This window comes from Rhagoletis zephyria, unplaced genomic scaffold, assembly GCF_001687245.7.
Source record: "Rhagoletis zephyria isolate East Lansing unplaced genomic scaffold, Rhagoletis_zephyria_1.1 Rzeph_scaffold_02607, whole genome shotgun sequence".
In the NCBI taxonomy this organism is placed as follows: domain Eukaryota; kingdom Metazoa; phylum Arthropoda; class Insecta; order Diptera; family Tephritidae; genus Rhagoletis; species Rhagoletis zephyria.
This window is the reverse complement of record NW_016159691.1, coordinates 14,160-27,385: the sequence shown is the minus strand read 5'-3', so window position 1 is coordinate 27,385 and position 13,226 is coordinate 14,160. Positions and strand designations below refer to the sequence as shown.

General features: G+C 33.4%; 1 protein-coding gene across 1 annotated transcript in view; it reads left to right on the top strand.

Moving 5' to 3' along the window:
* LOC108367258 (sodium-dependent neutral amino acid transporter B(0)AT3) overlaps positions 1 to 7,898 on the top strand; it is a 59,893-nt gene extending 51,995 nt beyond the window's left edge. The window contains exon 7 of the mRNA XM_017621849.1: positions 7,365 to 7,898. Coding sequence (XP_017477338.1) covers positions 7,365 to 7,580 — 216 coding nt within the window. The 3' untranslated portion in view covers positions 7,581 to 7,898. The remainder of the gene's footprint in view (positions 1 to 7,364) is intronic.
* Positions 7,899 to 13,226: the final 5,328 nt, after the last annotated feature.

Here is a 13,226-nt window from a genome sequence, read left to right as displayed (position 1 = left end):
ATATCAATTATTCATATTGTTTTTGTTTTTTACACACCTTTCCTCTTTCAAAAATATACAATTTCAATGTCTATTTATCATACTGGTCGAGCGTTAGACGATCTAGAGTCCATACGCATAAGTAGCCCATTACGCCCATTTGAGCACTTAAAGTTGTCATTATAGACAATGTTTTTATGTAAAAATAAAAATTTTTTAAAATGCGATAATCAAAAAAAAAAAATAAAAAAAAAATGCTTACTTAATTTTTGTTTTTTGTTTTTTATAAGTTGCATAGGATGGTAAAGCACGTAATAAGACGGAAGAAATACATTTTTTTTTCATTAGATTTCGTTAAAAGGTTTCCAAAATAAGGCACTTGAAAGAAAGGTTTGTATGACGTTTTCTTAAAATTTAAGTCCCATGTAAATAGGCAACCCTACGTCATATCGGCAAAATATGCTGCACGTATATTCATGTCACCTAGACATTCAATCTCTTCAACTTTCCTCCAAATCCTGAGAGTTCGCGCACAGAGGTGGCCGCGGTGACATGAAATGCCTGAGAATATTGCTAAAAATCGCTTTAACCCTAATTCCCTGATCAAAATCAAACCTTATTTCCTTGATAGGATCAAAAATGATGCTTTAAATAATAGCAAAACTTCACTATAAGAATCAAGTTCGTATTCCGAAAATTCATATTCCGATTCTGAGAAAATATTACAACTGGTAGAATTGAATTCGCTAATAAATTTTTCAATATATCTTTACATACCGGGTGTTCAAAAATTATCCGGTCGCACTCTATCTCGGAAAGTATTCATCAGAGAACAAAGGACGAGGGCAAGGGTTTTAGAATTTCATTCATTTTTTCAAATGGAAACCCCAAATTTTTATTGTGGTCTCGAAAAGATCGGAAAATGTTAAGATTTCAGCCCTTATATCTAATTTTGAACATTTTGTATTATTTTATCGATTATGCACAAATTTTATATCGCTCCCTAACTGCACGTCTACACCTACTATGGTCGCTTGCATACGAAACGAAGAGATATATCGCAGGTGTTCATCGCAGAAGATATACGATATAAAGTAAGAGATATCTCATACCATTTATCGCATACCTAACTAAAGGTTCAGCAACTATTTTTTATTATTTTACAACGCTTTTATCAACTTGCAATGTTGTGTGTCCAGACTAGGGATGTTGCGAATATGGATTTCAGACATCCGCGGATGCGAATGCGGATTCGAATATCTAACAGCTAACATCCGCGGATGCGGATGCGAATGCGGATGTCAAGTATTTTTAAGAAACAATTAGAATCTAGCGCACAAGCCAAACCAGATGTGTCGTGTTTTTTTTTTTTACTTTTTAAAAAGAATTCTTCATTCTCATCCCTTTGGCTGTTTCAGAACTTGAGGAATCTCTAACTTGATCAGCGTTTTTAGTTTTTGTAATTCATTTTTAATACTTTCTTCTGCGACTGGTTTGAAAAATTTGTGGATACCTCAAATGGGAGCAATGGCGGATAAGAAGAAGAAGTGAAACTATCTTTAAATAAAAAACACCTCCGCATTGATTATTGCGAATGCGAATGTTAAAATTAGTGCGGAAGCTCCGCGGTTGCGAATGCGAATGCGAATATTCCCAAGAACCCTGGTCCAGACCACCATTTTAAAATAAATATAGCAAAGGTATTTATGGCAAACCTAGTCTAGATCCAACCTTGTCGTAGGTATCATATCAAAGACATACAATTAGAAAAACTCTAGAGGTAAATGTCGCCCCGCCAGAAGAAGTTAAATATTGCGCCAAAAATATGCACTACATACGCCACAGCGGAGATGGATGACAAGCCGTTTCTTTAGATGAAATTAATTGCTGCTATATATGTATATGTATGTACCAGGCTTGTAGCGAATATTCGCATTCGGATTCGCAACCGCGGATCTCCCGCTTGAACTTGAACATTCGCATTAGCAAAGTCAATGCGGAGCTTTTGCGAATGTTGTGCAACTGCACCGTAAAACGTATACCTATATGGCAAACAAAATGACAAATTGTAGCCAATATTTTTGCCTGTGGTCGTGGAAGTATTTGTGTAACAAATCTGGTCAAATGTCATATTTATCAACTTTGATAAAAAATTTCTCTAAACATATTATTTCTAAAGCTATATAACCGAGCTATCAATGGGCATACAAGTTCCAATTTCTCCTTGACCTTTGGACGTACGTCAAAGAGAACATAGTCTTTTTACCAAATGTGGTTTTTTGTGCTTTAAATACCTGCATTGGTTTCTTTCTTTATAATAATTTTTTTGGACCAATCTTAAAAAAACTACTAGACAAAAAATAAGAAAATGTGTACTGTAATTCTTAACCACATTTTCGTGATTTGCTATTGATGTTACATATATTCGTTTCAATAATTTCAAATGGGGCTCTTTATTTTTAGCAAAAATTTTAAAGACAGTAATTTTGTTTACTTGTCGGGCAATATTTTTTTTATAAGGTTGGATCCTAGGCTAAAAACTTCTGTGGTAAAACTGTCCCTTCTTTGCTATTTAAAGTCAAAGAGTAAGCTCCTTCAATAGGGATTTCAAGCAGAAATGATCAACGTCTGGCTATAAAGAGAAGCGATGCTCAAATAATTAAAAAAACTATGGGTCTGACCTTTAAGAAGATAAGAATAACGTTACTATCTGAGATTCAAATGCTTATAAAAAGAGAACGGTGCTTTTTTTTTTTTAAATAACAATATTCTGATCCGATTCGGCTGGCAGCCACGACTTTAAAAACAGAATTTTATTGAAAATTTTCATTCCTGGAAAATAATAATTTATTTTCCCAGTTCGCTAAAAGTACACATTTGTCAAACCAACCGCAGCAGAAAGTATTAAAAATGAATTACAGAAACTAAAATCGAAAAACGCCGATGAAGTTACAGATTCCCCAAATTCTGAAACAGCCAAAGGAATGAGAATGAAGAATTCTTTTTAAAAAGCTTTATGGTGATTTCGTTTCTTCGAAAAAATGTTGCCCAACCCCGGTGCAAAATGTGTTTGATGTTACACTAAACCCTGTAAAAAAGCGTGTTTTTGCCTTCTTGTCCTTGTCTAGCTCACCCATTTCATAATATTGCCGTTCTAAACAACCATCTGATTTTCAGGGCAACCATCTTCCCTGACAAAGCTTCACGGGGCAGGGAATGTGATTTTTGCATTACAATAGTGTAACATTTTAAGAAATGAACACAAAATTTGCTCACCCTTTGCCTTTAGTTTCGAATCGAACACAAAAAGAGAAAGGAGCAATCAAAAGGCGACATTTTTTTGGTAGAAACGAAATCGCCATTAGAAAAACCTGGCATATCTCGTTTGGCTTATAAGCGCTGTTTAAACAACGATCTCGCCATTATTCTAAATTCGAATTCCTAAAAATACTTGACATCCTCATTGGCATCCGCATCCGCGGATGTTAGCTGTTAGATATTCGAATCCGCATTCCCATCCGCGGATGTCTAAAATTCCACATTCGCAACATCCCTAATCTGTAGTTACTGCAATAAAACAAACTCCTGAAGCAAATACTTGGTTAATTTATTTCCATTTTATTCCAAAATATTGGATGCGAATAATTTGCACGGGAAACTGGTACATATTTAATTTTTATTGCATTTAGAAAAGTACATCTCTGAATATCATATGACATCGATGCTATGTATAACGGTAATGCCTTTGAAGATAAAAACGCTGTTTTTGAAGCCAACAACATTTTCTTAATACACACATACATATGTATATATTTGTTTATATCATTTTCTACAGAATTGAATTCAACTAGAACGATAAACAAAGCAGCCGAAAAGTTTAGTTAAATACAATTACAAAACAATACGAAATTAATTAAAAAACGCAACAGTTACCTCCAAGTAAACCATATTAGCGAGCGTTTTATTAATCAAAGTTAATAATTAAAATACTATTTTATATCTCTATAAAAGAGAAAAATCCCGTTTTGAAGTAGGAGTATGTAAAAACTGGAGATGTTTTACTAATTTTAAAGACATTGAATTGTTATCATGCGGATCGAAATCGTCATAACTAATTCAATACACGACTGCTCATTAAATCATCAAAAAGCAATCAACGCTAACAAACTAACGCTAACTAAACATCGCTATCGTTGTTAAGGCCTTTTGACTACGGGACGAAATCGTAATTCATATAGCCGATACGAACTGTCCGTTTTCACTTTGATTTATAAGCAAATTTAAAATTTGATTTGTAGAAAATAAAGCCAAATCGGTAAAGCGACACTATTGAACCAAAAATTATTACTGAATGCTTCCATTGACATTCAATGCAATTGATCAATAACTCAGTAAGAATTGTCTAAACAAAGATGGATGTTATATATGGACGGCCACATACCTATGTATGTAACAAGTTTGTTGGAAAAATATAGAATGTACCTAAGAACAGCAAACGCAAATCTGAATATTGACGCTCGGCTTCTCTTAAATTCGCCTACACACTTCTTAAATGATAATGATAAACTACATACATACATAAACATGTACTTAATACTGAAGGAAACATGATGAGCTTGGAGTTAAGAGATTTGAATATATACATACATATGTACATAAAAACTCCATGCGGATTTCGGCTTAGCTTATAAATACCATGTACATACATCCATAAATACTCAATGTGAAGAGGACTACTCGATGAACATTTCTCAAACCGTGTCGGGTATTTCGTCAATTACTGTAGTTCGAAATACTCGTAATGTAACGCTGGTGATTGCATCTTTACAAATTATTCATAAGAGTAAAAGTAACTTTATGTCTAATTCGCAATTAAGTAATACAAAAACACGTAGAAAAAAGTTTTTCGAAGTCACAACAAAATCAAAGGTAAATATTTACACAAGAAATTATAACAAAATTAAACACGTATGCATCCTTATGTATATACTTGGATGTTCGTTAAACGTATGAGTAGTTAGTAAACACTATATATGTATTAGTTATTCTTTGTTGCTTTGTGTTTTTAACCGACTTCACAAAAAGGAGGAAGGTTATCAATTCGTTACCGCATAATAATTTCAATAAATCTTTTTTTAAAGGAAAGGAGTTACCTCACAGGTGGTCCCATATTAATTTGGTTTAAATCCGATCATTATATCATAAAGAAGCATCGAGAGCACTTCATTTCAAAGTGATATTGTTTTCCACTTATGTTCATTTATTTATTTTTAAGAATTTTCGTTAAAATAAAGTTCATTCTCTGAAGAAGTCCATATAAATCCAAATTTGAAACTTTGTAGAAAACTAAAAAAATCTAAAAATGTTCATCCAAATGTCAAAATTATTTTCTCAGAATTTTTTGAGTATATAGATTCAAGTGGCTAAAAATTTCCGTTGTTGCGGTTTTCTTCCATATAAAAATAAATTGTGTTTATTCGTTATATGGTAGCGAATGCACTACCGGATCACACTAAAATTGAATCGGCTATAAAGCTTCATACTCAAAAAATTTTTAACACTTTTGAGTAAATAAATTTGAAATTTGAATGAAAATTAGTTGATTTTTTTTTAGATTTCTACAAAATTTTAAGCGTGGGTTTATATGGTTTTTTTAAATGAACTTTATTTTAGTTGAAATTGAACATACTGAAAACAAAATTTCAATGGTTAACCATAAAACAATATGAATTGCATAAAGCTTAAAGGGGAAAAATGCCGTTAAAAAAAGAAAAGTGGATGATCTCCAGCAAATGATCACTAAACGCTATATACCGTCTGAATTTCATGAATTTTATGATAGAATTATAGAAATATAAAATAAGCACTTGAATTTCCAATATAAATTATGCTTTTATGATTTAGTTTAAACCCTAAATGTACTACTCTTCCACGCAAATAGTGAAATGTGCTACTATTCCACGTGAAAATCTGAAATGTGCTAGTCTTCCACGCAAATAGTAAAATGTGCTACTCTTCCACGCAAAAATCTGAAATGTGCTACTCTTCCACGCAAAATTCTGAAATGTGCTACTCTTCCACGCTAAAGGTCTGATTATGCATACTTCGCATAACTTCGCGCAACCATTTGTACCAGTGCAATAAAAATGTAACTTAAGAAATCGTGCAGCAAAATCTAGACTAAACAGATCGCTAAGTTTTTGAAAAGTTCTGCTAATTTCTGGGTAATGGAATGCATACAAAATACATACAAAGTGCATACGAAATTACAGTTTGAAGTTTATGCGAAGTTGTGCGAAGTATGCATAATCAGACCATAATAGTGAAATGTGCTAGTCTTCCACGCGAATAGTGAAATGTGTTACTCTTCGTAGGGACCGACGAAATAATGTCAGGAGCAGGTAATAATGTACCTTTGTAAATTTAAATCTATTAAATACATTCTAGCGTGTCTCAGTCCTTTGCTCACAAAAGCGGCTATCAGTTTTTTTCTATTCGAATTCATTGGCACCTTTCTGAAATCTTTATTAAATGAAAAATTTTTTTATGTAATGTAAAGTTATAGCTCAGTACATTTTTTTTCACCAGAGATAGTGAAAGTTGGGGAAGAAAATATCAAAAAGTTAAAAATCCCAAAATAGTCATAATTTTATGATGGTTCCTTAATATATTTTAACTATATTGCATTTGAGTATGGAGAAGTAACAATCTGGAAGTATTTTACATAAAAAATTTACTAAGTATAGCCTGGTTTGTAGATGCAGTGAAAAAACATACATGAACAGGCACGATTTTTTTAATTAAAAAAATGTAAATATTTCAAAAACGGTACCACTTTTACCTGAAAATTTTTTTTTTTTCAGAGAGCTCACACCCCACCTACCTTCCTCTAAAGTTTGGCAGGTTACTTCTGGGACACCCTGTATAACTAAATATGTGTTTTTTTTATTAATGGATGTGCAATATTTTTGAATGTATTTGTTGTACTATAAAAGATGTTGATATTATTGTACTAATACTTAATGAAAATAAATGAAAAACTAAAAGAAATTTGAAAATTGTCAAACAGCGTATTTTGCATTGAAGGTGACGAGATATGGTCTTATTTGAATAAGGAAGTTTATCGTACTTAGAAAATAAATTAGTTTTTACTTAGGGATCAATTGGCAAAGCAACACGTTAGTAATATCAGTATTTTGTACTTACTCGTAGTTTTTCCGTAAAATTCATTAAAATTTATCAGATGTGTAAGTATGAATCTTTAACACGCACTCCATATTGAACTTGGGATGTTCTCCTAATTTTAGGGGGTTTCTTTGTTTAAAATACTTTTTAATGGCTTCATGATTAACTATTATTTTTAAAAATTCCAACTTGTCCTACAGGATGACGAAGATGATTACAGTGGTCTGGCTTTAGGAGGACCTGTGAGAACACGAAGTGACTTTTCGGATGAAGATGATGAAGACGATGATCGGCCTGTAACAATGCGAAGCTCCCATCTCCGTTTGAATCTTTCTAACGCTGCAGCGACTTCGTCGAATCATCTAAATGTGCCAACTAGTAAACGCTCATTCAAAGTGGAAGTGTTCGATTTGTAAAATACTTATAAAAGTTTGGATGTAAATAGGATTTAAGAAATTGTAATTTATTTTTCTTTTATTTCTGCTTCATTATTGCCGATATTATTTTTCTTAAATTTTTAGAAACATTTACTCGCAAAGCCCTACCTGGGTAGTCTGCTGTGTATACATAAGTAGAATATGAACCAAAAAGCTTCGGTTGCTAGAAACTATTTCATTATATAAAAGTTACATTCATTAAGAAATTAATATTATTAGCATAAAAATTGCATGCACACATTTATATGCAAATCGGGTCTAAAATATGCCACAAAATAACTTAATTTTACATACATACATATATGCAAACCTCTGAGTATTCACTTTTTCCTTTCTGACAGATTAAATGGTTCTATGGCCTCAAGAATGATAGAATACAAGATTGCGCCGATCAGATTTTTGAGAATAACTTTTATGTGACGTCACACTGGTGCAATTGCGAGAGAGAAAGGCCAAAACGTGAGCAAGAATGGAAGAAGAAGAAAAAATGTTGCCAGGAAAACGTAAACAAGTTGCACCAGTGTGACGTCATGTAAACAACGATTCTGTCAAATTCGTTAAGAGAGGAATAGCGGTCCGAGATCGGCGCAACCTCTGTATTCTCTCAATCATGCTATGGCCTATACCAGTGGTCTGCGCTTCATACCACATTTAGGGACGATCACTTCACACGTATTCTTAAGTTCTGAACACACTGAAAACGACAACTGCGGGCAACAGCTTCCAATTTGTTATCTTCATTATCTAAACACTTTGTCTATGACGACCAGTGTTGCCGTTTTAGACCTTTGTTGGCTAGATTTAGCTACCACATACCTTTTTTGGCCACGTAAATTTAAAATTACCCCTAGCCCCTTTTTAGCCCTTTGGAGAATTTATTCATACATGGCGTGAAAAAGTTGTATATGCTTAATTAGGTTTCATTTTTCTCATTTAAGTAGGAGATGAATATTTAAACTAAGAAATATACATGTATATATTGTATGTTCCTTACGTTTTTATACATACATACTGTAAAATAGTTAGGGCTGTTAACTTATCTATTAACGATTTAACTATAGTTTAAAATAGATAAGTTTACCGCCCTTAATATGCATAATTTGTTAAATGGCCCATCATATCGATTGACCGTGTATGTTCTTGTGGTGTGATTGTACCAGCTGCTGGTGCGACTTCAAAAACTATTTGAAAATTTTATGATCGTACCAGCATGCTGGTGTCATGAGTGGTGAAATTAGCAAAATTTTCTAAGTAAAGAATATCTTGGCGGAAATTTCCTGCACTATATGAGTCAAAGCCGTGTTTGTGGAAGTTAAGTTCGCGATATTGCAGTTGTGAATTAAAACAAAAAAAAAATTTTTAACAAAATGGTAGAAAATTTGTGAAATTTCGGCTCTAATCATTTCGATCTTTCTTCGACCTCATTTGTAAAGAAATAAATATTGTACCATATATATAATATTGTATTGTAAGTTATATGCTTCGAGCCTGATGGTACGATCACTTTATGGAGACAGCAAGCTGGTGTCGTATATTTCCCCTTTTATACCAAAACGTTTAGCTTTTTACCCAGTGTTCATTGTTTTTCTATACCATTACTTATTTAAAATGTTTGCGTGTATACTTATGTATATATGTATATGTAAGTAAAAAATTGTAGCTACCATTTTTAGCCACAACGACTTTTTTAGCTTTTTTAGCCCTTTTTTAAAGGAATTTAGCTACCACTAAAAATGATTCGCGGCAACACTGATGACGACATGATTATTTTGAACGCGGCAGTGATTGATTTGTATGAGTTTGACATAAAAGAAGAGGAAGAACCTTATCTGTCGCTGGAAAAATAGAAATAGATCTAATCTGGCCACAACCACAGTCGTCGCGTAGCCCGGTCGTCGCCAAAATAATTATCTACATAAGAGTACGTGTTAAACTAATTTGACAGCTGTGGTCCGTAGCTCGTCGTTTTCATTGAGTTCGGGCTATCACGCTCTATCTTATAGCCCAGTTATGCATACTTAACTTTGCATGAGAGTTGTCACATAAGAACCTGTTAAACGGGCTTTGCGTGTAAACGGTTACCCAACGCATAGCACTTAACATGTAGAATTCTGTTGGGTTTTTTTTTACGTAAAAATGGTAAAGCAGTGCAAGTGTGCATAACTGGGCTATTAAGGCTCTGTTATGCATACTTGGCATTGCATGCACTGCTATACCATTTTTACGTAGAAATCAAAAACCAACAGACTTTTACGTATGTAATGCTGTGCGTTGGGTAACAGCTTACACGCGAAGCTCATTTAACAGATTCCTTATGTGACAACTCTCAAGCAATGCCAAGTATGCATAACAGAGCCTTTAGTCGTTAGCGAGACAGCAACGTCAGTATATACAGTAGTAAACCTTTTTGAGTACTCATCGGGGGTAAAATCTGGTCAGGGTTGATAATGAGAAGGAGCATGCATTTTGTTCATTCAGAGTTGTATAGAAAATTACTGTGGCAACAACCGTAATATGGTAGAGTGGCACCAGTCATGACTGTGTAATAATTAAATTAATTGCAAAAGTGACAAAACATTGCAAATTATTGTCTATTATTATAGATACTAGTACAGATTATCATAGTTCAGTGTATAACTTGTTATATTACACCATACATGGTAATGAACTGTTAAATGCTGAAAACGCTTATAACTTGTGTGGGTGTGCTTAATGAACTTTCTGGGCGGATGCGCTGGCAGGTATTGTGGTCTGTATAACTATATAAACCTTGTTTTTTTTTTTAATAACAACTTAAATATATTCGGAAATCTAGAATTTTGCTTGATAAATTCACAACATTTACGTTTTTCATAAAAATATAATCTTATATCTTGTTTTTAATCTTAAACNTTAGTCGTTAGCGAGACAGCAACGTCAGTATATACAGTAGTAAACCTTTTTGAGTACTCATCGGGGGTAAAATCTGGTCAGGGTTGATAATGAGAAGGAGCATGCATTTTGTTCATTCAGAGTTGTATAGAAAATTACTGTGGCAACAACAGTAATATGGTAGATTGGCACAAGTCATGACTGTGTAATAATTAAATTAATTGCAAAAGTGACAAAACATTGCAAATTATTGTCTATTATTATAGATACTAGTACAGATTATCATAGTTCAGTGTATAACTTGTTATATTACACCATACATGGTAATGAACTGTTAAATGCTGAAAACGCTTATAACTTGTGTGGGTGTGCTTAATGAACTTTCTGGGCGGATGCGCTGGCAGGTATTGTGGTCTGTATAACTATATAAACCTTGTTTTTTTTTTTAATAACAACTTAAATATATTCGGAAATCTAGAATTTTGCTTGATAAATTCACAACATTTACGTTTTTCATAAAAATATAATCTTATATCTTGTTTTTAATCTTAAACTCACATTTAAGAAGACTCCATTCAGTGCTATAATTACGATTTTAGTTTTCCAGTTTATAAAACACAAACGTTACTTATGTACTTAACTATCGATATTATTCTTTATTAAGCATGAATATCAGCATACTTTAAAGATGAATATTATACTTAACCTACATTTTGTTCATAAATAACACATAATTATGTATATTTTATCCTCGAAAAGAACTTTTCTAATCATGAGGCGAAATTCCCCACAGTAAGTGTTGCCGTGCGCGCAAAACGAAAACGCTGCACACAACCCAAAAGTACTCCTCGGGGACCAAATGGTGAAAAGCTTCGAAAAGGTTTATTACTGTGACTGCAACGAATCAACATCACCGGTAGGTGCTCTGCTTTGTTTATAGGAATGTTCGATATTTAAGAAAGATCGATATCTTGAATAGATGTAATTCATTGCATGTAAAATCGATATGGCGATATATCGGGTTGAACAATATCGATATCGGAAAAATCGATGTTGCAAATCTTACTCCCAACTGAATAGAATATTAGACCTGCCTATCAAGTCACCTAATTGTGTTATTTCCATCTTGTATATTTACTGAGGATTAAAACGGCATGCCGGACGACTGTATTGTCAAAGAGGGAATGAAACAAGACAATAAGTCTAACGGTGGCAACGAGTTAAGAGCCGTATACACCATGCAAGCGGTTTGTCAAACTTAAGAGCTACATAAATCACAAAAGCTGCTGGTTAAATCTACTTTAGACTTTTCCCATACACTTTTTTGTAGATGAAAAATAAATTTCAACTTAAATATCGATATTGCGGGTAAAGTATCGATGTCGTCGATATATCGACCTGGGAATATCGATTCAAACAACCGATTATCGCACCATGAAATATCGATATTCAGAATAATCGATACGATATCGAACATTCCTATTTGTTTATTAAATACCAAGATGCCTTGCGAGAAATATGTATGTACATACATACATAAGTATACTGAAAATTTTTTTGGTGGCATACAATACCTTTTGAGTTGTACGTCCTTTAAAAAAACTAGGGCATATGATATTAAAACAAATTTTTACAATACATTTCACAATGAAAAATTTTGATGAACATGAATTTCAATAGATATTGACGCGGGTGAATCCAAACGAATTTTTTATTTGAGTTTTTATGTATGTACATACATATCACTCCATTACTTCAAATACTGTCATAACTCAAAAAACTAAAAACTCGAGAAAAATGTTCTGAATTTACATATACTCCCAGGGAAAAATTAATACACATCTTGTTCTAATGACTACACGATTAACGCAGAACGGGAACTGACCCTCTGGTAATCGTTACAGCTATGCAATTTTTACAAATCATAAGAAATAAGTAACGCTCATTTTTGCATACTTAGCTAGATTTTTGGCTTTTTTTTGGATTATGACACTTTTCTAGTAAATGAGCGATGTACACATACATACATATTGTCACCTGAAATGCAAAAAGACGTAAGAAAAGTCATCACTGAAATGGAAAAAGTCGTGAGTAATATGTTTTTCATAAAACAAATAGGGGAGTTGTAATTCGATGAAATCCATCATATCAATCAAAACGTGAATTTTGAATTTTTTATGAGTTACGACTTTTTGCATTTCAGCGACGGTGTTTCTTAGATCTTTTTGCATTCAGGTGATGATGTGTGCTAAATATATATATTTATATGTTTTTACTAAAGCCTGATGCGTTAATAATTTAGTTTCACTTCTCGTAATTTCCTACTGGGTTGCTCATGCGAAGCGGTTCTCTTGTGCTCACCAACACAGACACAGTTTAACTTTTGCCGACCACTGGCCTATCCCAGCCAGCAAAAAATCCGAAAACCGATCCGGAAAAGAACAAAAAAGTGGATAAAATGCGGATTTTTGTCCGTTTACTGATTCCATTTCCGGATACTTCGACGATCCGTTTTCCCACGTGCGGCAGAAACGTATGTACAGACAACAGTATGTGAAACCGATACGTTTTCGGCTGTTTTTTCTGAAATTTGTCTGATTGAATTCTTCGTTCAATACGCTATCCTTCTGCACTTCACAGATACTTTTTCATGGTTCAAAAGAAATAAAATAAAATTAGGAAGCGCCTGACGGAATTCGAACGCGGCACCTTCTGGAAGCTAACGAATAGCGGCACACTCCTCTGCACGCTCAG